Below are 26,078 nucleotides of genomic sequence, written 5' to 3'. Positions count from 1 at the left end.
ACACTTCCATGGATGGAAATGATGGGAAATGACGGGAAGTGATCTCTTCAATCAATATTCCCCGATGCAAGGGACGTCATAAATTTATCATAGATAATTAATAAGAAAGATGTCATCCAATACCCTGAATACAAACTTTACAGGGAGGTAAAGGCGTCCACAATTCAGGGGAAAGGATTAAAAAAAAAATCCCCAAAGGCTTTCAACAGTCATCTCAGTAAACATGGGAAGACCCCAACTCAATTGTCTGTCCGGGCAAATATTGGCAGCTTTTAAAATCCACAGGCATCTGACTCTGAGGGAGGCATGAACGTGATGGCATACGTGCAATCAAGTCCATTGCCCACGAGTACATTCAACAATGGTTCTAGTCAGCTTGTTCTCAATAAGAGCCTCCTGCATAAATCTAGGCAGCATAAGAGCACACTGTTAGATCAGAAACATGTTTTAGAAATGCACAAAAAAAAAGGGAAAGATGCGGTGTCATTACTGGTACAACTCCAGTACCATGATCCATGATAGTCCACCGCAATAGTTAGAAAAATTAATCATTAACTTTATGAAGATAAGACAACAAATAAACTAGAAGCTATGCTCAAACCAACTTGCACCTAACAAGTCCCTAGACGATTTTAAGAACACGCCCTGCATTGATCTGGTGCATTTATGAGAATTTAATAAATTCTTCTTTATGCTAATAGAAAGTTAATGAAAGAAGCATACATCTAAAGCAGCATCATTTTAATTTTAAAAACTTGGTTACATGACAAATTCCACATCCATTTAGTATGCAATTGATAGTACCCAGTATTACATGATTTCAATAATAAAGACAAAAAGCGTCATGAATGGCAGCTTCCTGATATGTGATTCCAGTTCTTTTACTCAATCATCATGCATATCCATGCCAACCATGTTTCGAAGTGCCATAAAATACTGGTCCTAGAGTGACAGGAGAGATCACTTCATAGAGTTCAAATACTAGCAATGTAAAGCATGATCTCAGTCACAATAAAACTTAAAATTCATAATCTGATTAGCACAGAAGACAGGGGGGGATGGATACCTAATTCATTAGTGGCCACGATTCCAAACCTTGCTGAACTTGATGGTTCACCTAGCCAAGCAGATAATCATACTCATCTGAGCTTTCCTCACAAACAACATAACCAGAATCTCTACCCTCCTCATTCCCACTTGTCTGATCACTACTATAGTTGCTTTCCGATGTGTACATAAAAGACGAACCATCTGATGCAATACTGCTCAGTAATGATGACAAGCTGACCTCGCTATTTAGATCGCTATCAGTCATTTGGCTGATGTCGATAAAACTGCAAAACCAGATTGACAACCAAACCATGATGAATTTAATTCCAAAATCCTAGATTCTCAGTTCTTTTTTCCTCTTCTGATATTGGCTATTTTCACAGGAATAAAAACCAGAGTTCAACTCCTGCTGGCACAAACTAAAGGTTTAAAATTAATCAGAGATATCTGACCTTCCTTCTGATGGAAATTCTGCTAGCAAACAGATTTCAGGTCTTTCTTCTAATACTTGCTTCATAGGAATGATACTGCCAATACGCACCAAAATACTTTATATAATATTAACAGGTAGAAATATTGTGTAAGCATGATAAATGCAGAAGGAAAAAACAGTACCTTGAACTGTAACATCTACCATACGAGTCACCTGCAGCAGCCAAACCTTCCCTGTTTGATATATCCTATTAAAGGGCAGTAATAAGATTTAGAAGAAGAAGAAGAAGATGGAACGTGACAATCAGACTAAGACAAAGCAGGATATCAACAATATCGATCTACCCACAAGATGTTGAAGATATTTAAAGTCCCCAGCAAGAACTGATGTTAATAATCGTGCAACTTCCAGCTGCATATAATGAAACAAAAAGGTGAATTAGAGAAATAAAAAATATAACAAATTATAATACATTTGCTTTTCATAGACTGATGTCTAATCTATTTCTAGGTATATAGATTATCTGCATGCTGTCTCATTTAGGAATAGAACCAGATGAGCCACCAAAATGATCCAAGAGACCCTGCAAAGTATGAAAGCCAGGATCTTTTGTATTCCAAGAAATTCAAGGGAAAGGATGTGAGGAAGCAAAAGGAACTATGGCCTACCTCTTTGAGATGTATGCAGTCTCGCAAAATCATAACTTCCAGCAGACTCCCACCTATGTTACCTCCAAGGTTCCTAACAGTTTCAACAAAAACAAACCCTTGTAAGATTTCAAATAGAGAAAAGAATGGACCTACCACAATTATATTCTAAAAAAGATGTGCAGACCTCAAAAAACTTCCAGTGATAGAATATGATGTTGAAAAATCAACATATTTTAGCTTGCGAAATCCCTGTACAGGTATACAGATCTTGTTAATCATTAGAGTTCAGTTAACAACCAAAGAACTAACATTGTATTGGCTACAAAGAAAGGACATGAATTTATTTATCAAACCATTGTTCTGTGCTAGGATCTTGGTTAGATCAAATTTTGACAACAAAAGATACACATAGTGAATGGCATGCCACAAGACCAATCATTATTGTAAAGTTGGTTCTAGAAATATTAATGACCAAAAGTATACAGATTGCTCGTTCAGGTCATGAAGTGTGGTTATTTCATGATGCGAACCACAAATACACAATTTTGTGATGACACAAAAGTTTGCTAATTCCCCCCAGGAACACAAAGTAAGATTGGAGAACCAAGCAATTGTGTTTTAACAATAAAATCAACTAAGCATGGTTCTTGAACCAACCAACAAAGGAGACCTCTATTGTGAACATGGAGAAATAATTATCTAGAAAACAACTTGAGAATGGAGAAATCAGGTGTATTATAAATTGAGTACATGTGGACCCAATCTCCCACAAAACTCCATTTTCTAAAGCCATCTTAAAGCTTAAAAAATAATTTAAACCAAGCCCTCCATTGGAATGATGCCAGCTTAACATTCTTTCTTGTCATTTCCAATTTGCTTTGTTGGATGTCACAACTATGAAACAGTCCAAAATTTAACACAACAGAGTAAAGCAATGATTAGATATTACTCTCAAAAGGGGGAGAAAAGGAGATTAGTTATAATTAAATTAAATGGAAAAATTTCTCAGAAATACTTAGTAACGCGTGTGGAAACGCATGGTTACAACAACAACAACTAGACCGAACTTGATTGTTGACGTACCTTAACAAGTATGCGAAGTTTATAATCATACAGCTTGAAACCTCTAAGAGCCAATGAAGTTAAATTTGGACAATTATTTACCAGCTCCACACATGTTGGCGATTTCAGGCTGTCATCTCTTCCTGGTAGAGAACATGCTCATAGTAAGCAAAACAAAAACATGTACAAGCATGGATTTTTTTAAAAAAAATCTCATCAGAAGGTTGTGCACCTGTTTTTGAAGATTCGAAAAACAAACGCTCTATCAAGGGACAATTCATGCTTACCGACACCAATGTTTGCCTCAGCTCAACATGTCTGCTCCACCCAAAAAAATTCAGCTGCCACTATGAAGACTAATTTGCCCAAAATTTTCAAAATACAATGCTCGAAATGAATTATAGAAAGATAAAGACATTTGAAAGCAATTGCATGTCCATGTTACAGGGTGTTTAGTATTATATTTTCCATAAACTAACTCATGAACATATCAACATGAATTATCTCGCATGCATAATTATATTAACGATTACTGGTATAATAAACACATATGGTCAACAAGTTTGTAGCTCAACCAGCACTCCTCCTCCAAGAGGTCTCTAGGTACAAGCCTCTCTTTTGTAACTAAAATTTTAAAACACACATGCACATGATTCCCTAAGAGAAGCTCACTTAAGCCACTAGAATTTGTCAAAGGCGCAACTCAAGAACCAAAATCAATTAAAAGTTGTGTGTGTTAACTGGTTTATTATCATGATAATATTACCATGCTATCATTACGAAGGTAGCTAAAACATGCTGATGAGGAATCATAGCTAAATCAAATAGGCATATAATTATTACTACTAGCCGGTAAACTTGGAAAGTTATGTAAGGATGAAGCATCCAATCACATCATTAGTTAGTAGCGTATGAAAGCCCAAAAAGTACTGGGAGATGCAATGTAGCATTGTTAACATCTAGTATATCAAATACACTCCATTTATCAATGCTATTCACCCGATACAATCACCACCATTACCTCGTGCAATGTTCTTAAACCAACAATATCCCACAGAAAACAAACTCAACAGAAACTTACAGGCCAATTATTTCCAGATCAAGCAGAGATGGGCAGGCTGACAATGCCCCACAGAGAGATGTGTTGTCAATTCTTTCAATATTGTATAAATGCAAACCTCTCAAAACAGCCCTTGCATTACGAAAAGGCAGACATTAAGATCAAAAGAAATCATAGATGTGGACAAACAACTCTTTAATCTAAGTTTCCAAATTCCAAACATACCCAGCAGCACCACTGTCGCCACTTAAAGGATTTAAGCAGGATCTACTAAGAATCGATGACTCCTTCCCCTGTCTGGTCTTTTTATCATTCCATGAAAAGTTGGACACTTCTACAGCGTTCTGGATGCCATATACCATCGGTTGACAAGATCCACGAGACATAATTGGACCTGGAACTATACCAAGCTTAAGAGACCTGGGTCACCAAGTGGCAGAGAGAGAGAGAGAGAGAGAGAGAGGAAATCAGTAAGACAATATCCACATATGAGATCCTCGGAACCATCATAAAGGGTGACATCCGTGCATGCTATACAGCATATTTCTCATGCATAAATATAACACTCAACACGGGCTAACTTTAGTTTGATTAACAGAGCCTTTCCCAGTACAGATAAATCCCTCTCCATACAAAACACAAGGATGAACATCAATTAAATTTAATAATCACATATGATATCAAAATTAATTAAATTCTATATTTAATTAGGAAGGAAATAATTTGTCAGAATCTTCATAATTGCATAATAGGGGATCTAAATGAGATGCCAAGCATATAATAGACCCAAAGAAGACTTGCACAAAATCTAGACTTGTTATATGAAATCTTCTTACAGAAGCGCTTTCCCAGCACGCTGGATCATTGTAGACACAACAGCGTTATTAACTTTTGGGACAACAGTCGTCAAGTCAATATTAGCATAGCACAAGGGATCCATGGCACATTTGTAGAACATTGAACAAGTTGCAGCAGCATAGCACAGGCTTTGTGTATCAAGCATGGAAAGCACCTGCATTTGTACACCATAAATCAAAAATCCATAAAAAGAAAACCAATTCACTCTTAAAATGCATTTATAATTAACTAGACATATGAATGCTCAGCACGTTCTGAGAACAACAAAATAGACATTATCATAACAAGAATCTAGAAATCCTTGATTCTTAACTATCATATGCCATCGTACTAAACACGGAAGCCTCATAGCATCTCCAACGCTTGGATCCGCAGAATATTCACCACATCAATGTTTCAGAATATTCAATACATCAATGTACTTCTAACTTGAGAAACTATTATATTTTGCAGTATTTCTGTCTTACAGCATCATGAAAGTATCTTTTGAGAAAGATTTACAACTTAATTGACCACATTTAGTTAATACCATCAACATCTTCATGCAATTAATTGATGTCAAGTCGCAACCATCAATTAAAGCATTGTCAAATGCAAATTTAAAACTTCCAAACACAAATCACATTCCCTTTAAAGTTCCTCTACAACACCTGACTTGATCATACTTCACAGTATCAAGCAACACAAAAAACTTGCAACTCATGAATCAATCAACAAGTAAACCAAATCTTGAACTCCACATTACAGTAATGAAGCTTAAAAAGGAAAAAAAATCTACTGTCATCGTCGACAAGCAAAACACGGCACGCGACTTGCATGCATTCAAATTCTAAAAATTTGAAGAACAACCCGATGAGGAAAAAGATAGTTGACAATAAAACAAACCTTGATGGTGAGATCGGGAGGGAGAGCCCAAGTGAGTGAATTATGAACAGAAGAGCGTTTCCTAGCAGAGCGCTTGCCGGCTTCAAGAAGCAGCGATCCTAATTTAAGGGCGCGATCGATGAGGAGAGACTTATCAGCATCGCAAGGGGAGGACTCGAGGAGATGCTCGAAGGAGTGGTCGATGGACAGAGAAGGAGAGTCAGCGAGGTTAAGAAAAGTTCGGAGGAGATTATCGAGTTGATTGTTCATGTTAGGGTTTGGGGAGGGAGAGGGAGAGGAAGGAAAAGAGCAGGGACGCTTGGCCATGGAAGTTGGGGTGTGGAGGAGGGTATCCATAGTGAGTGAATGTGAGAAAGAGAGAGCGTGACGAAATGAGAGTCTCTGTTTTTGAGAGATATGGAGTACGGACAAGGGAATGGGTGACACATGGATGTATACGTGGGGAGAATGCTGGAGTAGGGAGGGTGGTGGCTGCTTCGCATGGATACCTCTTTATGTGACTTTATCATTTGATCCCTACGGATAAATTTAATACATGGATATAAAAAAAGAGAAAATCATATATATTTTACCGCAGTAATAAAAATATTTTTACTTGTTATAAAATTAATTTTTTAATTTCCCTTTTTTTAGTTTTTTTATCTCAATTTATTAAATAAGTAGTTATTGTTATAATTTGAGCATCATAAAAAAATTTCTTATATGTTAAATAGAAAAAATAAGTGAAATTTTTTAATAATACAAACACACAAGTTTTTTTTTATTTTTATATTGTGAGTGTAAGTTTAGATGTATCCTAAACATACCACTAGTTACTTCAGCACAGCTACTAATTAAAAAGGGATTCATTAGTTTAATTGGTGGTATATAAAAAATAAAAAGAAGAAGAATTTTATATATTTTATAAATGGTGAGATTTAAATCATGATCTCATAATTTTCCTCTCGATAAATGAATTACGAATATAGACTGTGTAAGAAAAACTAGTCCGTAGCCAAACACTTCGGACAAAAATAATCGATACGCTTGAGCAATATTTTTAGAACAGCGCGACCAAGATAGGTGAAGAGGCAACGAGTGACTGGCTGTAGATGCGTCTAACTTGCTCACAACGAACCAGTCTTGGATCGTAAAATGGATCAAGATTCAGGAGCATCACAGCCATTCTTCGTTTTTAGGACAAAACATTAACTGAATTCGGTACAAATTGCAAATGCACCTTTGCACGGCTAGTTTTAATGAGAGAATCTTCATAACAGATGACTTCATTTCTTGTACAGTAACTTGGGAGAGTTCGGAACATGTTTCTCGGTCAGATTTGGCAGTGTTATTTTTAAAAAAATATATTAAAATTATTTTTTTATTTTTAAAATTATTTTTATATCAAAAATATAAAAAATATCAAATTTTAAAAAGATACCGTTTTCAAACACATTTCTAAACGGCCATCAACTCTTGAAACTCAATATGCCATCTGAAAAATGCATTGCTCAGTTTGGAGCAAACTTTAAAATGCAAAATTACATTTATTTATTAAAATTTCAACAGGATTAAAATAATTAAAAAATCTAAACAGAAACACAAGAAAAACAACGATTGTATTTTAAAATATATTTTACTTGAAAATACATCAAGATAGTATTTTTATTTTAAAAAATTATTTTTAATATTATATATTAAAATAATCTGAAAATATTAAAAATAATTAATTTTAAAATAAAATAAAAAGTATTTAATTTAAAAATTTAAAAAAAATATAGGCTTGAAGACAGTACTCGAGTTTGATCTGGATTGCCCGTGCCTGACAGAGGTCCAACGTTGTTAACGAGATCCCACATATTGTCACCAGTTGGTTCTACCTCAAGCGGGTTCCACGCCCGTGCAAGGACATTCTCATTCGTGGGTATGTTCTATTTGGCGGTCCTTAGGCCCTCTGCTTATGCCGTGGGGCTGCCAATTCATTTTCCATAAGGGCTTTTGGGCCAAAACCTAGCCCCGTCAACATGGCTCTAGAATTAGAAAATAGTTAGGTAGCTTTTTCATTCATTTAAAAAAAACATGTTAAAACTAGGAGATATGTTCCTAAAATCTAAATTTAATTAAAAAAACACTACACTAACTTCACAAAAACTCATTAATAATATTGTTGTTTTTTTTCAAAATAAATATTAACTTCAATATACATATGTAAAAAGATAAAAATACACACTTTACAAAATAAAATTAATATTATTTTTAGTTTATACAGAATTAAAATTTGAAATGTAATTATATGATATCCAATACAAAAAAACATAAGCTATTTAATTAATGAAACAAATTTTTCTATATGATTAGATAAAAAAACAAAAACTAATACAATAACAAAAGAAATGATTATTGAAGAGGCGTTTGAGATTGTGTTGCATGATATTTTTCAAAATAATTTTTTATTTGAAAATATATTAAGATAATTTTTTAAAAAAATTTTATTTTTAATATCAGCACATCAAAATCATAAAAACACACTAAAAACATTAATTTATTATTTTTTCAAATAAAAAATATTTAAAAAAAAATTTAAAAATAAAAACAAAAACTGCCACTACATGGTTAGATACTTAGAAGGATTGTAAATGGCTTGCAACAAAAATGTTACCAATAGAGTGAATACTATTGAGAGCGCGCAGATCAAAATGAAGACGCACGGAAATAGGAGTGATTATTATTAATTTTTTTAAGTTTGGTTTTTATCTATAAAAATAATTAAATTAAAATTTTGTGAAATATAAAAAATAAAATCAAGATCGAACTGAAACTGATTTCAAGTTTGATTTGATTATTTTATATTAAAAATCAAAACTCAACTTATCAATTTCGGTTTGATTCGGTTATTTTATATTAAAAATAGAAAATTATATTGTTTTTTTGGGTTTTTTGGACTTTCTAATGGGTTTTATGATGGGCTTGATTTCGGTTCGGTTTGGTTTTTCGATTCGGTTATTTTATATTTTTTAACTAAACCGGTTCGGTTCGATTGAGATTTTTTGATTTCAAGCTTGTAAAATTAAAACCAAACCGCATTGAATATTTTTTTAAATATTATAATTAATTTAATCAAGTTTTTTTATGTTGTAATTTTTTTATTTTCTTCATTTAATAGATTTTTCAGTTTTTTTCTCATTCAAAACAGATTGATGAGAGAACTGAATGATAGGTGTAACTATTCAGGGGAGAAGAATGACAGGTGGACATTAATCATTTTTGTCAGTATATGCTTGTCAAAAATTAAAATTAAGACGCTACATATATTTTTTCATCAGAATATACAATTACTCTAGCAGATCATACAAATATCCTACACAACTTTCAAAAGCAAAATGTGAAGCATAAATCTTATTCGGCTATAAGCTCCTCAAGAGAACCAGACAGTTTGTCCTATACTCTGCTGTATCTTTCAAAACTGCAAAAACATACATATATTCACTCGAGATTATCGGCTTATCAGAGAATTTCAAGTCGACTGTGTTTGTGCCGTTGTATTCAGAAAGTAGAGTAAAATGGTATCCAAGAACATCTTGCAGATGCAAAGAAAGAGAAGCTCAGTTGCCACATGTAGTGAGCAACTCAGAGACCATGAGATGACTGCAGGTTAGCATCACACCATGCCAAAATCTTAGAGACCTTCAGTCTTCCAGAGTGCTTCTCTAACAGACCAATAGCAGCATGAATGACAATCCACAGCATGCATAATGGCATTATGTAGTGTCTCTTCAAGTTTTGTCTCACTTACAAAAATACACAACCAGGAGTCTTCGACTGAACCAAGAACTCAAGAACAAAGCATATCCTTTCCTTGATAGAGTATTGCATCAAGCGATCATAAATTAAGATATAGAGCCATACCTTTGGATAAGAATACAGACACTACTAAAATAAAAAAAAAAAAGGTGATTAGTATCAAATGTTAGCATCAGAATAATTTAGATACGATTTTAGCATCAGAATAATTTAGATACAATTTTAACAACGGATTATATATATATATTAATTTTTTAATATTAGTAATGGATTAGCAATGAAAAATTAGATACTAAAAAATAAATTAATATATTAAAAATCAGCAACGGATTTACTGTTGTTAATATGGTTGCTTTACTGTTGTTAATATGGTTGCTGTTAAAAAAAGGATTAATTTTTTACTTTAAAAAGGAACAATAAATAATAATGACCCTTTCTATACTTCTTCAAAAAACAAAAGGAACCTTACAGTTGCAAAAAATTTTCATTCTCCGAAAGAACTCAATATTGTCCCTTTGTATACTTCTCTGCAGAAACCTAATTAACCCATATCTCCCTTTCTATTCCTTCTCCATAAACCAAACCCATATCTCCCTTTCAATTCTACCGATCTCTATCATGCGTCATTTTCTACAAATATAATTTGTTATTTTCTTAATTTCTCCCGTTAATTTATGTTTCCAAACTTCTTCTGTACAAGTAGTTGAGAGATAAACATGAGAGAGAGAGAGAGAGAGAGATTGGGGATGTTTTTGGCTTTGATTTGGGATTGTAATAGAAATCAACGAGAGATAAGGACAAAGTTTTCCTGGGTATCGAGCAAAGCTTTCTCTAGGGGTCTTGGTTGGCCCCGCTCCTTTCAGCTAACATGGCGTCGCCCCGCTTTACGATATGAACGGACACGAAGAAAGAACACAGGCAGCAAAAATACAAAAGAGGGTAGATTGTGGGAATGTGGATTTGATTTTGGGTTAATAAAAATATTAATATTTTAACTTTTTTTATATTAGATTTAATTTTGTGGAATCAATTTCAAATTTTTGAAATTGAAATTGAACTAAATAAGAATTTTTAATCAGTAACGGAATATTCACTGCTGATTTATACATTCATCAACCGAATTTCAGCAACGGATAATTGGTTACTAAACAAATCAGCAACTGATAACCCGTTGCTAAAAAATTAACATATATTATTTGCATATGAAATTATCTGTTGCTAATTCTGTTACTGAATTTTTTCAGCAACAAATTTTAATATTATATGCAACGGACTAGTTAGTTGTTAATAGGTTCATTAATTTTTTAATAGTGAGAAAAATGTACCACCAGGTGATGATGTTCAAGAACATAAAAATAAAAGGTTGTTTGATGTTTGATATAATAGTTGATTTATACATTAAGTATTTGAATTTTTTTAATTTAAAGAATTTAAAATCCACTAAGATAGTCTTCTGTAAGAAAAATAATATTAATTGAAAAACTTTAAGATCCTACGATAATAAAGTTAGTATCTTCACAAATATCAAGGTAATAAAGAATTTTTAAGATTATGAACCCTTTTTTATATAAAGCTCTCGTGTTGTATTTATAGTTTATAAAATGAGAATTTGCAGGATCATTATCATGATAACATTAATTAAGAGATAGATATCTCTTACCTGATAAAAATATAGTAGGTCTATAAAGGACTTTGATGCATCTAAAAAGGCGTAAAAAGACTAGAGTTTAAAACGTCAATTAGCTTATAGAGATATTAAAGTTTTTTTCTAAGATTTGATCTAGAGGAGGTTGGTTATTTCTCTGGGATTAGATCCAAGAAAAGATGGTAATTATATTGGATTTAGTTGATTATTAAGTTCAAACACTTTTAAAATTTACTGATTATCAAATTTAAGTATAAGTGAAGTCAAATCTAAGTATAAATGTTTGGGAACGTGGTTCAAAAAATTAATTTTTTTTATCAAAAAATTAATTTTTTATGTGTTTTGAATCGTTTTGATACACTGATCTCAAAAATAATTTTTAAAAAATAAAAATATATTATTTTAATATATTTTATCACAAAAAAACACTTTAAAACACATTCGTAACCCCACATAATAAAATTGGTTAATTCTGAAGTCCAAACATATTGAATTTAATATATACGTCGGAATCACGCTCCCTTGATTATTAAAAATGATTGTCTAAATAGCTTTGATTCAAAACGCACTAAAAATCGCAATTGGTTGAAATCGTAATAAAATAGGTTGTCAGCCAGTAAAATCTGTAACGTCCCAATTTTACGATTTTAAAATTTACTAATTTAGGACATTAGAGTTACTGTCGAACAGGTCATCTATTGAAGTTCCATGACTAGTAAAGCATGGCGACCATTGAGCAAGCAGTAGTGGTACTGATAGAAACATTTAGGAACAAAAGCAGAAAGTAATAACAAGAACTGAAGAAGAAGAGAATTACCATGATGTCTTGGTGTCCCAAACAGAGTCATACTCCAGAGAGAGATAGTTGAGATGGCCATCCATATCATCAACAACTCCATTTTCATCCAGAAACCGAGACTCATTTGTGATGTCATTAGAATTCCCTCCAAAAAATACAGTTCTGCCTCTAAATCTGTTGGGTTTCCAAGCAACTAACGAGACATGAGGCCATGAAAATGGTTTTGAATGATGGGTTCTAGCAGAGGAGTACTGGTTGGGTTTCAGTCTCGGACTAGGTGGACAACAGAGGGAGATGGGGAAGAGGAGAGTTCCCGTTTCTATAGGCACGTGAAGCCTGAACAGTAAAAATGTTCGTGTCTTTTCAGTAGAGCTAGTTTATTTAGTTTTGTGAGAATGGGAAAGGACTAAAGACTGTTATCGCCTTCAAGAGAAACTAAATAGACAGCCAAGAAGTCGCCAAGCAAATCATTTGCCAATTCTCATTATCTTCCAAGTTAATAAATCTCCAAACAGTTCAACCAGTCCCATTTTGTTTGAGACTAAGTATTTTCCTGCTAATTTCTGTGGATGTTTGCTACTGTGGGCCTGACATGTTATACCAAGTTATGAGTCTCGTGACTCTGATTTTGATTTTGCTTCTGACTTAAGAATGTGATTTGCTGGGAAAATATTATTATCCAGGAATTAAACAGTTAAGTCATCACGATGCATGTTCAGCGTATTCTGGATGGGCAATTACAGTTTGGAAAGCTGATTTGAGCGGAACTCTAATGTACAGAACAAGTGCCCATGCACCATGGAGGCATGTGAACTTCATGGTTATTTAAAAAGAATTATGAACGTCATGATTTGCTGCTGCTGTTTTCCAAGCAAAACCCACATTTCCATGAAGGAACAAGAACATGACGAACGAGAACCGATTGGTTGACGATGATAGAATGCACACTGCAAATCCTTTATTGTCCATTAACATGCAATCACAATAATAATTAAGGGGAAAATGATTGGTGCCTTGTGTTTCTCCTATTCTATTTGCGATGCTCTTTTCAAACTCTCGGGGGTCAAATTAAGCATGCTGAAAGGTAATAAAGGCTTAACTTTGAGCACCAAGAAACTTGGATCATTAATCCACAAACAACTGCGACTACTATTCTAATTATAAAGCTCAACATAGTATACCTTAGAATGGCAAATGAAAGATGAAGAAGGCTTACAGGGGAGCAGCAGCCAAAGTTGCATCAACGTCCATCTAAACTTTTAGCATGCCAGTTTCAGATGAAGGAATATTTCTCTTCACCATGCTGCCCCGATCACTGTATTTGCTTGTTTTTTCAGCTGGACAACTGGGTTCTGTGTAACTTTGACCAGGGGAATTTTAACAAAGCAGCAACAACATGTTTCCTCAGGGTTGTGGTAAAAAGTTCAAAAGCTGCTAGCATATCCATTTATGACAGAAAAGCAAGTACAATACATATATAGAGGAGAGTGCAGCTATTTGTGTCATATTTGAGAATCGAGTACAGCATCAATGTTGTTAAACAGTGAACATTCACAGCCCGGGATAGTCTTGATTGGAAGGAGACACTACTAGTTGATTACTCCAAATACAATGAATCGGTATGTACTTGGGTTTTAGGATTCTCACCCTTCCATTTTACATCAAGAATAAAGGGGTGAGATTGAGAATCTAAAAACATCAAAACTAACTTACTGAACATGGAGCGATCACTATCACCTAGTCAAAACAGGCTTGCGTTTGGGCGGTGGCTGTGGCTTTTGAAAAGCTACAAATTGTAGCTTCTGAAAATAACAAATGGAAGGGGATGTGATATTAGCTTTTAAAATATTGCCAAATACTTAAAAGCCACGGCCACGGCCAAATTGATGATTCTCAAAATGAGCACTAATTGGCCTGACACAGCTAGTCTGGAATCAGTATAAACAAATGATAAGCAAGTAGTGCTGCACACATAAAAACAGAACAGGAAAACATTGTCTCATGAAATGCCTCAGATCCCATGTAAATGATTTACATACCTGCTGCAATTTAGCCATTAGAACAAGTTAATGCTTGCAATCTCATTTCTTTACAACAAAGTTTTCATTCTCACAAAAACGAATGGTTGTCACGGGAGAAAGCAAAAGGCGATCTTACTGCAGAGCTCCACAAAGATATCATGTTGATAGCATTCATGAATAGTTCAAAAATTATCGTAATAAATCAAAGTAACGATGTTTGGGCTAATCCCTAAAAGCAATTGATGAAGAGCATTGGGTTAGTACAATCATGTAATACGAATAAGTTGACGAGAGGAGGGGAGAAAAAGAAAGGAATGGGTAAACTTCCAATTGCAAAACCTGTATCTATATCACATCATTCTTCAAATAAAAAAAAATACATTGCAGGACCTATCTGATAAGACTCGATGGAGGAAAAAACTTATTCATTCTTCCAAGCATACAATATAAGGGAGAAACCAAGACCTTGCAATTGGCAGTCTCTGAGTTTCTGCGAGGATGACCAGGTCAGTACAGAGGGATCGAAAATGGATTGATTGGTCCATAATTTCTCCGATGATAAGCAAGTTTGGAACATGAAAACTGCATTGCCCATAGCATTACCAAATAGCCAATTATGAACATCCCAAAACACTTCAACTGGGAGCTCATCCACCAATATAGTATAGTTGCCCCGGAACTTCCATTTCAGTCTTTTGACCTGCATTACCACCTTACTATCAATGCGGATCACAAGACAGGGATCCTTAAGATCAAATGTATCACATTCAATTGTAACATCATGCATCTGGCCCTTGTCAGAAAACTGAGCTTTTGCACTATAGAACTTCTTCCCAAAAATATGCTCTCTTCTAGCGATGAAAATGGCCTTGGAATGCACCGGAGAACTTTCAATCTTCTTGTATGCTTCCTTCTTCATGTCCCCGAGAAGTAACACCATTTCAAGATTAAAAGTAATGGCCAAATAAAACCCTTCCAAAGGCTCCGGCCCAGAACCAAATTTAGCATTGGACAAGTCCCAATTTATAATTACCTTGTCAGAATCTACCTCTAAATTCTTGCACCCTTTTCTTTTAGAGAACAGCCAAGGTTTTATATCAACTTTACAAAGACACTGACTATTTGAATCGTCAATTGCAACCCCGACACCTTGGCCCATGAGATTCTTGGTCCAAGTAACAGTAATTAAACAAGAACGACCACGCAATTTACATTGATAGACACAAGTGACCAAATTTTGAGCAGCTTTTGTTGTGCTTGACGAAGATGAATCAGCTACTTGAACTCCACTCTCGCCAAAACAAGAAGGAAAGTCCCTCATTTTGCCAGTAAAAGCAGGCTTATATTTAACAATTTTGGAACTTCTTTGATTGAAGGCAAAAAGAATAAGCACAGTACAAAAGATATAGTACCTTTGTAGCCAGTTGAAGATAAACTCAAGACCCCATCTTCCAAAATATATCTCCAAAAGCTTGCTTCTTTCCTCTCCAATCTGGGCACACAGTTTTAGCGGCCAGGAGCCGTATATGTTACAAAACTATAAGCAGGGAGAGAAGGGACTTGGATTTGCTTAGATTTGTCAATGTCTGTGGCTCTTTGCTTAGCTTAACCATGTGAATTTACTTAAGAAAAAAGAAAGATTATCGATTAATTTATCAAGGGATTAGGCACAGGAAGGGATGGGCAGAGAAGGACCAGAGAGCTTGAGTCACGTGGTGAGACCATGAAGAAAACGGCAGATGGATATTTGCTGGAAAATGACTGGTTATTATACTACACGTTACATAAAAGAAAAGCAAAAGGTTCTCTCTTTTTTAATCTTCCTCTTCTCTCACGCATTTACATTTCCTGTTCAATGTTTTCCCTGTCCATAATTAAGAGAAATCATAACGGGGCCTCCCCTTTTACTGACATATCACATGGATTAGAGCTCCATTAATCAAAGCTTAATGCTTAAACACCCCATCTTTTGACGCCCTTTTTGCTTTCTTTCTATCTCTTCATGGAATTTGCTTTGGTTTAGTTGCTTTTGCATTATTATCCTTTTGTTAAGTAAGACAAATGCCATCATAGTGGAAGCAAGGAATGGAAAAAATGTAATGAACAGTGACTTCAATTGATCGGCATCATTTTCCCGCGGTTTCTTTGTCTGTTGTCATTATCAATTGCAGTTACTGTTCGGTTTTCACTGTGGTGAAAGATGACGACCATTGTGATCGATGATACTCGTAAGCATTTCACACTGTTTGAAATTACAGGCACCGTTATTTTTTAAAATAATTTTAAAAAAATTATTAAAATAATATGCTTTTTTAAATTTATTATTAACTTGATTACATAGAAATAATATAAAAAATAATTTTTTAAAAAAACACAGCATGACTGCAAAGACAAGCAAGTTTCTATCACAAATCACGAGAACCTGACTTCTCCATTTTGGTCCGCCCATGAGGTCTGCCAACCAAGCACGTGCTATACACGTGATTCACCATACCATTACATACGGAAAAATGCTCTTTTCCACTCCCTTTTTGTATTTTTTTTTTTTTATACTTTCGTGAGGTGAAATAATATTTTATTAAACTCGATTCCTCAGCAGCACTTAGGATGAAGAACATAACAAGGTAATCTATTTTTTCTTTTAAAAGCTTAATAGGTTTTTATTGGGTTAATTTATTTTAAAAAAAAATTAATAAATTTTGATCAAGTTAACTAAATTAAAAATTGACCTGAAATTTTTACTGAATTGTATCAAAATTTACTTTTATTTAATATAAAATCAGATTGGATAGTTTCTAATCAACCATGTTAGGTTCTGGGTACATTTGTTTTGGTGGTGTTACAAGGTGTTTTTGTCCCAATATAAATTTAAAAACATTTAATTAGTTGATAATTTTGCCTAGATTTTATCAAAAAAATCTTAATAAAAAAACTACAATATATAACTTTTTTAAATCATAATAATGATAACACTTGAAAGTTCTTTAAAATATTTTTTTATAAATACATCAAAATAATATTTTTTATTTTTTAAAATTAATTTTTAACATAAATATATTAAAATAATTAAAAAAAACATTTTTGAAACCTACAAACACGTACAAGGATAAAGAGTAAAAACCCTTATTTATTAGCCCATTTTGACCATCATGAATAAATGCTTTCATAATCAAATGGGAAATTATTATTATTATCAGTATTATTTTATTAGTACTAGATTATGAGACCAGCCACCGGAGCAACTACAAATTCGTTGGATTGGGCCGGCTGTCTGGAGTGGTAATCAACGACTTTATTTTAATAATAATAATTAAATTCAACACAAACTTATCTCGAAAGCATTATTATGAAAATAGTACAAATTATATTGAGAAAATCATGGCGGGTGACTGAAAAGGAAAAGGAAAAACATGATAACACTCGGACAGTGAATTTAGATCATAACATTGTCACGTCAAGTATGACCTAGCGTCTCCTCTAGAATAACGTGAAGACAGAGACAGACTCGAACTTACTCCCACCGGTTACCAACACCGAGTGATTAGGTCCGTGGTTGTTAATTCCTTACCAGTTTAAAGGGACGATTCAAAACTTGACAGGTGTGGATTTTTAAATTAATTTAATTAAAGAGTTGATTTGATTAAAGGGTTTTTTTTATTTTTAGATGTTTTTTTAAAAATATGTACTAAATTTATATTTTTTAAAGTTTTTTTAATAGTTTTGAAATATTAATATAAAAAAATAATCTTAATATATTTTTGAACAAAAAAATTATCTTGAAAAACATCACAAACCAACTACCTTCTAAAATTTATTTCACTTGAATAACACGGTTTAATTCGATTCAAATACAAGAGGGTTGTGTGTGTGTGTATAATTAAAACAACTTCATTTTAGTTTTTTAGTGAAAAAAATAAAAAAGAAGTGACTCTATAACTTGAAGATTTACCCATTAATCCAATTGTTCAGAACCTTCATCAAATCAAGCTCCATGTCGGGAGCGCCGGTCATGGTTGCATTCTGGGCAAGAAATAACAAGAACAAAATTCCCATGTCAGATATTGACCTCGTAGTCGTAACATTTTTCTCTCTTTCTTCTATCTCTACCTTCTCCCCCCTCTAACATAAATTTAGGGTTGTGTTAGATTTTGGATAACGTGATGGGAATTTATATTTATGATAGTTGCGCTATATATTTGGATGAAGTGAATTCTTGTTAGATTTGGATCTACTTCTATGAATTCTGGTTGATCACATTGAGAATCTGAAACAGGTCCCAAATGAACAAATCGAAATTAACCCAGAAGTCTCACTTTCATTTGCTTGGAAAAGAAGAAGTGACCGGCAAAGCTACCTCTTAAGTTTAATCTCTGCTTCGCATATCGTTCTTTCCTGGCCTTCCCTTCATCTTTGCTCGCAAAAGATGATAATCCGTGTGGTTTTCCCTTCCCATTGAATTTTGATCTCTTGGCTGGTTTTTAAAGGAAGATCGATCAGTCTCGTGTTTCAATGTCTCATGATCCAAAAACCTTCCCAAAACACGCAGTGAAAATGACCAAAACCATATACAACCCTTGTTTTTGGCAAGAAATCCTCTTATCATTTTGTAGAGCTGTAAAAAAAATATATTCATCAAGTTGAGAAGCATAACAAATAGTATCAGACAAGGACGGGCACAAAACTTGACACTGACACTGGATTAAAATGAGACCATACGTAAAAATTGCAGATCTGTATGCAATGTGGATCTGACTTTCTAATAGATTTCTCCTGCTTAACCCTGCTAGATTCATCACTGGCAAGTGGAGCTGATATTTTCAACTTTGTCACGACATTAAATTTGCTAGTTACATTGGTCCTCGTCATTTTCGGCGGCGGCTGAGGACACTGAGATGTCGATTTGTCTTCTGTTTTTTGTCAAGATAAGAAGTCATTTCTTGGCTCTTGAGTCTCAAACCAGACAATCTGTAGCTGCCATTTTCACAAATCCCTTTTTGGATTTCTAATGTAAAGAAGCAGAGGGTGAAGAATAATTTATGAAGTGAAATCAATTGATTTTCAATAGGGTTTTATGATCCATGAAAATTAATTTGGCAAGATTTTGTATTTGTATAGAGAAGAGAAAGTAATTATATCCGAAGAAAAAGAAATCGATACATGATATTTGAATTATATTATATACAAGAGTAATTTTATCATTTCGTCTCATGTAAATATTTAAGGTGACATGGAACGTAAATCATAATATAAAATAAAAAATAAATGCATGTTTCTCATCTCCCCTAATAGATTGCGATTATTGACTCGAACAGTCAGTTGAAAGGTAAAAAACGCAGTGACTGAGAACTTAATGATAAACGTAATAGTCATATGAAAAGGAAGCAGGCCTTTGCCCACTCCCTCAAATTATAGAAACACATCACCTTCCGTCTGCACATATTTGTCCTACAATGGAAATCTTCATTGACATTCTCACGACTAATCTTATCACAAAACAGGTTCCTAGCATTTGCTTGCTTGAATTTCTCTTGCAGGTCAGATACCTAAAATATACACAAAGCATATAAGAACAGAGAAGTTCTAGCAATGAAGATTTGGCATTCATGAGCACATAGTTTATGGCTAAGACTCTCATCAGCATAGATAGTCTAGCAATAAAGACTGCATTCATGAGCACATAGTTTATAGCTAAGACTCTCATCAGCATAGATAGTCTAGCAATAAAGACTTTGCATTCAAGAGTACATACACGGGGGAACATTCAAGAATGAAAAAAAGGAGTTGACAAAGCACATTTACTGGGGAATATATTAAACGTTCAAGATTATTGACCATGAAACAGAAGCATCAAGAAATTTATTTGCAGGCTCACGGTGGGTTCATGCCAGAATACTCCAAGCATTAGCCAATAAACCGAACATAGTTTCTTAGGCTTCGTAGGAAAACAATCAGCAGCAGGCCTTTTAATTTGGTGCTCCTGGAAGATAGCATGATTTGAAATCGCAGGTTAAATCATAGCAATCTTGCCCAACACATCATGAAATAAAAAGGAGGACAAAAAGGATTCAAAAAACCACAACAAACTCGGCAGAAACTACTGAATGGGAAGAGTAGGAGATGGGAGATAGCATAAACTTCACGTGCAAAAAAGTAAATGATGTTTTAGCACCCTTGGCATGGAAAACTTACTATTGTCAAAGTCTAAACATCCATTGTCAAAAACACCATGTAGAATGAAATTAGTATTCCAACACTACACAGAAATGTTTCCCATGGTCCCAACTCCCAGTGATGCAAGTATCGAGAAAAAAATAATCTAAATCCCGTCTGTACTTTGTAGAGCACATTTAAGGAGAATTGCAATGCAAGAGTGGATTCATCTGTGAAATGATGTCTTTCTTTTATCTCCTTTTGAATTTTGACAGTTACATTCTCAACAAAATAAAATCAACTCAGAACTTAAGGAGGAAATTTTCAACCCCAAAAATCCTTTAATTGAACGCCATCACTTTGCAGTTATTCTCTGCATAATTATCTTTTTCAATGCAAAAAAATTGCTTGAAAATTTTCTCAGGTGCGATGCACTCATGTCCCATTGCCAAAGGCATCTTCCAACAATTGCCTATAACTGGGTTACTGAAATGAAATCACAGCTTTCCCTTTGCTGTCCTAATTAAAAAGGACATGTACCTTTCTAAAATATAACTCCAATTCTAAGCTATAATCGGCTTGAATGACATTAAAAAAGAAATTGAAGCGATAAATGCAAACAGCACAGCAAGTTAAGGTAACAACAAGAAAACAAAAACCAGTAGAAAAATGTCCTCTTTTAGCCACAATTACACTATAAAGGTAGGGTTGTGTCAATGTATGGTTTTTAAGAAATAGATAACCACAAACAGAACTCCATTTTAGCCTGCAACCTAATAATAAAACTTCAATTTAATTCACATAAAATTGATTTGCAATATCCAGAGTTAGAACATTAATCAAAATTCAAAATTATAAAAACCTCTAGTTCGTTTTCAAATCGTTTACATCCCAAATCATTTCTTAACTATCAATTAAGGTACTTTACAAAACATGATTTCACTTTCCTTTTCAACAGCTCACAAGTACCAATTCCAGATATCACATTCCACAATCATGGTTAAGCATATATTTTAATTCACAATCCAAATCATAGCTATCAAATAGCACAAACCATATGATCTATTACACTTTCATCTGGTTTTGAGGAAACTAATCAACCAAGCAGAGGGTATGTGGTTAGGATTAACATCTAAGATGCTAACAACGAGTCATGATGACAAAAAAATGAAGCTCAACTATCCAGTTCAGATAATAATCATCAATCAAGATAAGGACCTAGAAAATATGATAAAGAAAGTTACGAGGAGAAATAATAACACACCTCCTAAGCATCAGCACCGTCAGATGCTTTCGCAGCAAAAGGATCATGACTAGGACCAACATCCTGCCCAATATGGCGCTGCACTAGCCGCTGCAAATCAGCCATAACCTTGTGCTCACGTTTTGCCTTCTCTTCATAGTTAAACATGGCCAGCGCCCGCTTATCCTCAGCGCTATAAACTTGGTTTTCTTTCCTAATACGAATGGCATTCATCCTCTGATGCCTACTGCCACTCATCACATACCCAAGAGTCTCAAATTTCTGAATCTCATCCGCAGAAAGACCCACTTCACCTCTACGTGGAATACGTTTCCCTTGCTGCACATACTGTGCAATAGCATCACCTTCACCAGGCCTCAAAGCTCCACCATAACTAATATGCCCTTCAGCTCTAGGCAACGGCATTGGCCCAACCACAGGTTCATTTTCCAAAGCAGGTTTTTTTTGTGCCTCGATCATTTCTTTAAACATCAATGCCTCAACGTCAACTTCAGCCTTGTTAGCCTCGTCATCATTTGCTTTATTTTTCTCAGAACCAGAATTCTCAAGGGAATCCAAATTCTCACTCTCTGTTTCAGAACCTCTCTTCTTCTTACTCCCCTTAGATCGCGAACCTGAAGAACGCCTCCTCTTTTTAGACTTTACACGATCATCATCAGAGTCAGACTCCTCGCCCCCATTATCATCAGAACCACTATACTTACTCTTCTTCCTCCTACTCTTTCTTCTTCTACTACTCTTACCACTCTTGATCCGCCTACTAATACTTTTCCGCGACTTCTTTCTCCGTTTCCGATCTTCTTCAGTGTCTGATTCGCTCTCACTTTCGCTCTCACTCACATCTGATTTACCATCACTATTCCTCCTCCTGCGCTTAGAACTTGATTTCCTCCTCTCTCTTTTCTCCCTCGAGTCATCTGACTCAAACTCAGACTTGCTCTCCGACTCACCACTCCCAGAATTCTCCGACTCTGATTTCGCCTTTTCCTTCTCTTTTCCGCTGGAATCTTCACTCTTTACCTCATCCTCTCCGTACTTCTCTATCTCGTCCGCTTTCTCCACCAATTCCTCCTCATCGTCCCTTCTCGGAGGACTTGGCGTAATATTCCAAATACAATACCTCATAGACTTCCTCATCTTCTGCCTCTTCAGCCTCCTCCTCTCCTCAAAACTCAATCCTTTTAAATCCTCATCGGATTCCTCGTCCGATTCCCTTCCATTCCTATCAAGAAAGGACCGGCCCTTGCCGAATTTTTTAGGGAGAGAACGATCTAGGGTTTCTTTGTACCTAGGGCTCGGACTTCTTCTTGTTGTTCTTCTTCTAGGACTTCTTGAGTATTCGGGTGAGCTAGAGCGACGGCGTCGGCCGCGATCGATTTCCCGGTGACGATCATCGTAGTTTTGATAAGAGGGACTGCGACGTTCACGGTGGCGTCGGTAGTCAGGGGAGTCGAACTCGGGTGTGTCACGGCTGTTTTGGCGGTCAGGAATGTATCGTCTATCGGAGATTTCAACGGTGGATGATAGCCTGCCCATTTTAGGAATTTGCGTTCTTGAGGGTTTTTTTTTTATTTATCGGAATTAACAAAAACTAAAACATACGGAGGAAAGTACAATCTCATTCCTTGCAAAACAGTGAATTGCTTTCGAACATTGGTTTTTTTTTTTCCTTGAACTCGTTTTTTTATATATATAATTTTAAAAAAAAATATTTTTGTTAATTTTATTTTTTAATATTAAAATAATTAAAAATTTAACTGTGTAATTTATTTTTTATTTTATTTTTTTATAAGATTAATATAGTTTACAGATTTGTGTAGTTATCTTGGTTTATAGATTTAGGGAGCATTTGAAAACACTAGTTAAATTTAATTTTTTTTGTTAAAAATTAAATTTTTTAATATGTTTTTTATCTTTTTGATGCATTAATCTCAAAAATAATTTTTAAAAAATAAAAAAATATTATTTTGATGTATTATAGCATTAAAAGCACTTTGAAAAACAACCTCAATCATACTCTCGAATAGGTTGGTAGGGTTTTTTTAAAATTAAAATTTAATTTTTTATAGTTTATTTTTTTCTTATATAATTAAAAAAATATTAAAAAAAAAACCACTTTATTAAACTTTGTTTTGCTTTTTCTTATTCTATTATGATTTTAAAAAAATTTGTTTTTGTTGGTTTTATATTTTAAAATTAGGATAGTTGAGAATTTTACTTCAAATTTTGTTTATCTTTAATTTACCTTTACATGAAATTAACATCATTTACGGATTTGCTAGTGTAGCACAGTTTGCCTTGATGTACAAATTTAATGGATTGTTTTACTTTAATTGAATTTAATTTTTTTATAATTTATTTTTTTCTCACATAGTCATAAAAATTAGTTATAAAAAAAAATCATGTTATTAAACTTTATAAATTAACGAGGAATAAAGGGTGTGGGAGAACTATCATTCATCCACACCCATTGTATTGTGAATTACAATAGTAATCCATAATGTTTTTTTTTTTGTGAATTTTTTTATGATTTTACATAAAATATTTTTATGGGTTTTATTTTTTAATATAACAATAATTGAGAATTTAACTTCATAATTTATTTATTTTTATTTCTTCTTTTTATAAGGTTGGCATGGTTTGCTGAGGTAACTCAAGTTGCCCTGATTTACAAATTTGATGGGGTGTTTTTTTTAATTGAATATAGTTTTTTTATCATTTATTTTTTTTCTCATATGGTTAAAAAGAATAATTTGAAAAAAAAATCATGTTATTGAACTTCATAAAATCTATGGATCCATTCACTGGTTTACCTCGTTTGTGGGCCTAACAAGTTTAACTCTCTTTTTAATAATTTTTTTTTATTTCAACACTGGATATTAGGTTAATTAGGAATTCAATTTCAAATTTAGTTTTGTCTTTTATAAGGTTATCGCGATCTTAAAAAAATATCTCGGTATTAGATTTGTGTTTAATTTAACAGTTGTCTATTTTTATTATCGTATAGTTAAATAACAAATATTTTCAAAGAAAAAAATAAATTACAATCTCAGTGAAATTCATAACTCGAATTACGTGTTTGACGTGCTAGCCTGAGTTATTCGATTTATAAGTTTAATGAGTTTACTCATTGACATAATATGTTTTTTTTTTCGTTTCAGTCTTTTAATTTTTTTTATTATTATTATTTTTATCATTCAATAATTGATTGAGAAATAAATTGCATGGTTGATTTTTGTTTTCTTTTTAAAAAGATAATTGTCTTGGATAAATGTTTATTTTTAGGTTGATACTTAATTTTATGAACATCTATTTTTATCATATAATTAAATAAAAAAGTTATTAAACCCAACTTAGTCCATGACTTGGGGCGCAAGAGGACCGAGTTCAATCTAATTTGTCACTATCTTGATATTTTTTAATAAAAATGACACATTTAATTAGGTTTAATAACACCGTTAAAAAATTAATTGAGCTCTTAATATTTTTTTACTTTTAAAAAAAGTTGTATGACCCACAACGAAACATGGAACAATTAAGTATTACTTTTAAAGGCATGAGTTTTTTACTGTGTAAGGCTCTATTGTTCATTCCCTCACACGTTACTATAGATGGACTGTGTAAAAATTTATGTTTTTTTAATTTGGTTCTCAAAAACTCTTTTTTTTATTTGGTCATAATTGAAGACCAATTCATTTTATTCTCATTAAAAGGTGGAACTAAAAAAAAAGGGACTAAAATGAAAAAGACATCGAACATGGATGGCATGTCATAAGTTTCATAAAAGATGCACTTCGATCCCTAAAACCTTAAAACTCACACAAATTATACTGTCTCAATATTTTTTCCAATTCAATTTTGATACAAGACTTCATTTTTATTATTTTTTAGTCTCTGGTTGAGAGAGAAAAGAGAGAGGTTATTAGATTCTAGTGGTAGAGAGAGAAAAATGTTATTGATACTGATTTAGGTCACCAAAACATATGATATTTATGTTGATTGTATTTAATGAGAAAAGTTCATATTATTTGTATTTTTAACTTTGAAATTCATGAAAAAATAGATCTAAACTCGGATTAATTTTTGAATTTGAGTTGATTTTGGTTCATGGGGTGGTTTTTTAGGTTTTATGATGTCATATATAGGTTTATCATTTTTTTCTATGATATTTTATAAGTGTTTTGGGTCAAAAACATGTTAAAAATTGATTTTTGGGTAAAAAAACTTAAGTCCAATTTTTCAGCCGTCACAATGGCTGAAATCTTGGCAAATCAATGACACTTTGTTAGAATTTTTTTTCAAAAAAATTTGAGGTGGACAACATAGCTACGAACAAAGAAAAAGGGCCCAATCAATGTCTAACCTTTGCTTTTTTTATATTTTTTTTCAATTACTTTTTAAAATCAATTATTCTTTTTTGG

At 33.5% G+C, this 26,078-nt stretch overlaps 3 protein-coding genes across 5 annotated transcripts; all 3 read right to left on the bottom strand.

Moving 5' to 3' along the window:
- Window positions 1-46: 46 nt before the first annotated feature.
- On the bottom strand, window positions 47-6,418 carry LOC133691660 (F-box protein SKIP17-like). The gene is made up of 13 exons (XM_062112259.1): window positions 5,999-6,418; window positions 5,092-5,267; window positions 4,481-4,675; window positions 4,277-4,387; window positions 3,428-3,513; window positions 3,217-3,338; window positions 2,318-2,382; window positions 2,152-2,224; window positions 1,832-1,894; window positions 1,666-1,730; window positions 1,503-1,577; window positions 1,067-1,334; window positions 47-406 (listed from the first exon to the last, which is right to left on the bottom strand). Exons 1-12 carry the CDS (start codon window positions 6,332-6,334, stop codon window positions 1,118-1,120), a joined length of 1,584 nt encoding a protein of 527 aa, XP_061968243.1. The 5' UTR covers window positions 6,335-6,418; the 3' UTR covers window positions 47-406; window positions 1,067-1,117.
- Window positions 6,419-14,544: 8,126 nt separating this feature from the next.
- LOC133691526 (uncharacterized) lies at window positions 14,545-16,113 on the bottom strand. The gene has a single exon (XM_062112067.1). It carries the CDS (start codon window positions 15,562-15,564, stop codon window positions 14,665-14,667), a length of 900 nt encoding a protein of 299 aa, XP_061968051.1. The 5' UTR covers window positions 15,565-16,113; the 3' UTR covers window positions 14,545-14,664.
- A 3,446-nt stretch (window positions 16,114-19,559) lies between these two features.
- On the bottom strand, window positions 19,560-23,307 carry LOC133692326 (uncharacterized). Of its 3 annotated transcripts, XR_009841867.1 has the most exons (3): window positions 21,658-23,307; window positions 20,129-20,220; window positions 19,560-19,786 (listed from the first exon to the last, which is right to left on the bottom strand). XR_009841867.1 is itself a non-coding variant. In XM_062113189.1 (2 exons), the coding sequence occupies exon 1, from the start codon at window positions 23,191-23,193 to the stop codon at window positions 21,661-21,663; it is 1,533 nt and encodes a 510-aa protein (XP_061969173.1). In that variant the 5' UTR covers window positions 23,194-23,307; the 3' UTR covers window positions 19,560-19,786; window positions 21,658-21,660. The 3 variants fall into 3 exon arrangements, 2 of the variants coding, with proteins under 2 accessions (XP_061969173.1, XP_061969174.1); XM_062113189.1 differs by lacking the exon at window positions 20,129-20,220; XM_062113190.1 differs by lacking the exon at window positions 19,560-19,786 and having other exon boundaries at window positions 19,822-20,220.
- Between the last annotated feature and the right edge of the window lie 2,771 nt (window positions 23,308-26,078).

This window comes from Populus nigra, chromosome 4 (genome assembly GCF_951802175.1).
Source record: "Populus nigra chromosome 4, ddPopNigr1.1, whole genome shotgun sequence".
NCBI classification, from domain to species: domain Eukaryota; kingdom Viridiplantae; phylum Streptophyta; class Magnoliopsida; order Malpighiales; family Salicaceae; genus Populus; species Populus nigra.
Note: the sequence above shows the minus strand (reverse complement) of the source record. Positions and strands in the feature narration are given on the sequence as shown.

Excerpts from the sequence above, each read along its gene's own strand:
- LOC133691526 (XM_062112067.1), bottom strand. The coding sequence starts at position 15,564 with ATGAGGGACTTTCCTTCTTGTTTTGGCGAGAGTGGAGTTCAAGTAGCT.
- LOC133692326 (XM_062113189.1), bottom strand. The coding sequence starts at position 23,193 with ATGGGCAGGCTATCATCCACCGTTGAAATCTCCGATAGACGATACATT.
- LOC133691660 (XM_062112259.1), bottom strand. The coding sequence starts at position 6,334 with ATGGATACCCTCCTCCACACCCCAACTTCCATGGCCAAGCGTCCCTGC. Across the intron at positions 4,676-5,091 it reads CGTGCTGGGAAAGCGCTTCT|GTCTCTTAAGCTTGGTATAG; the intron begins GTAAGAAGATTT and ends TTGGTGACCCAG. Across the intron at positions 1,731-1,831 it reads TTAAATATCTTCAACATCTT|GATATATCAAACAGGGAAGG; the intron begins GTGGGTAGATCG and ends GCCCTTTAATAG.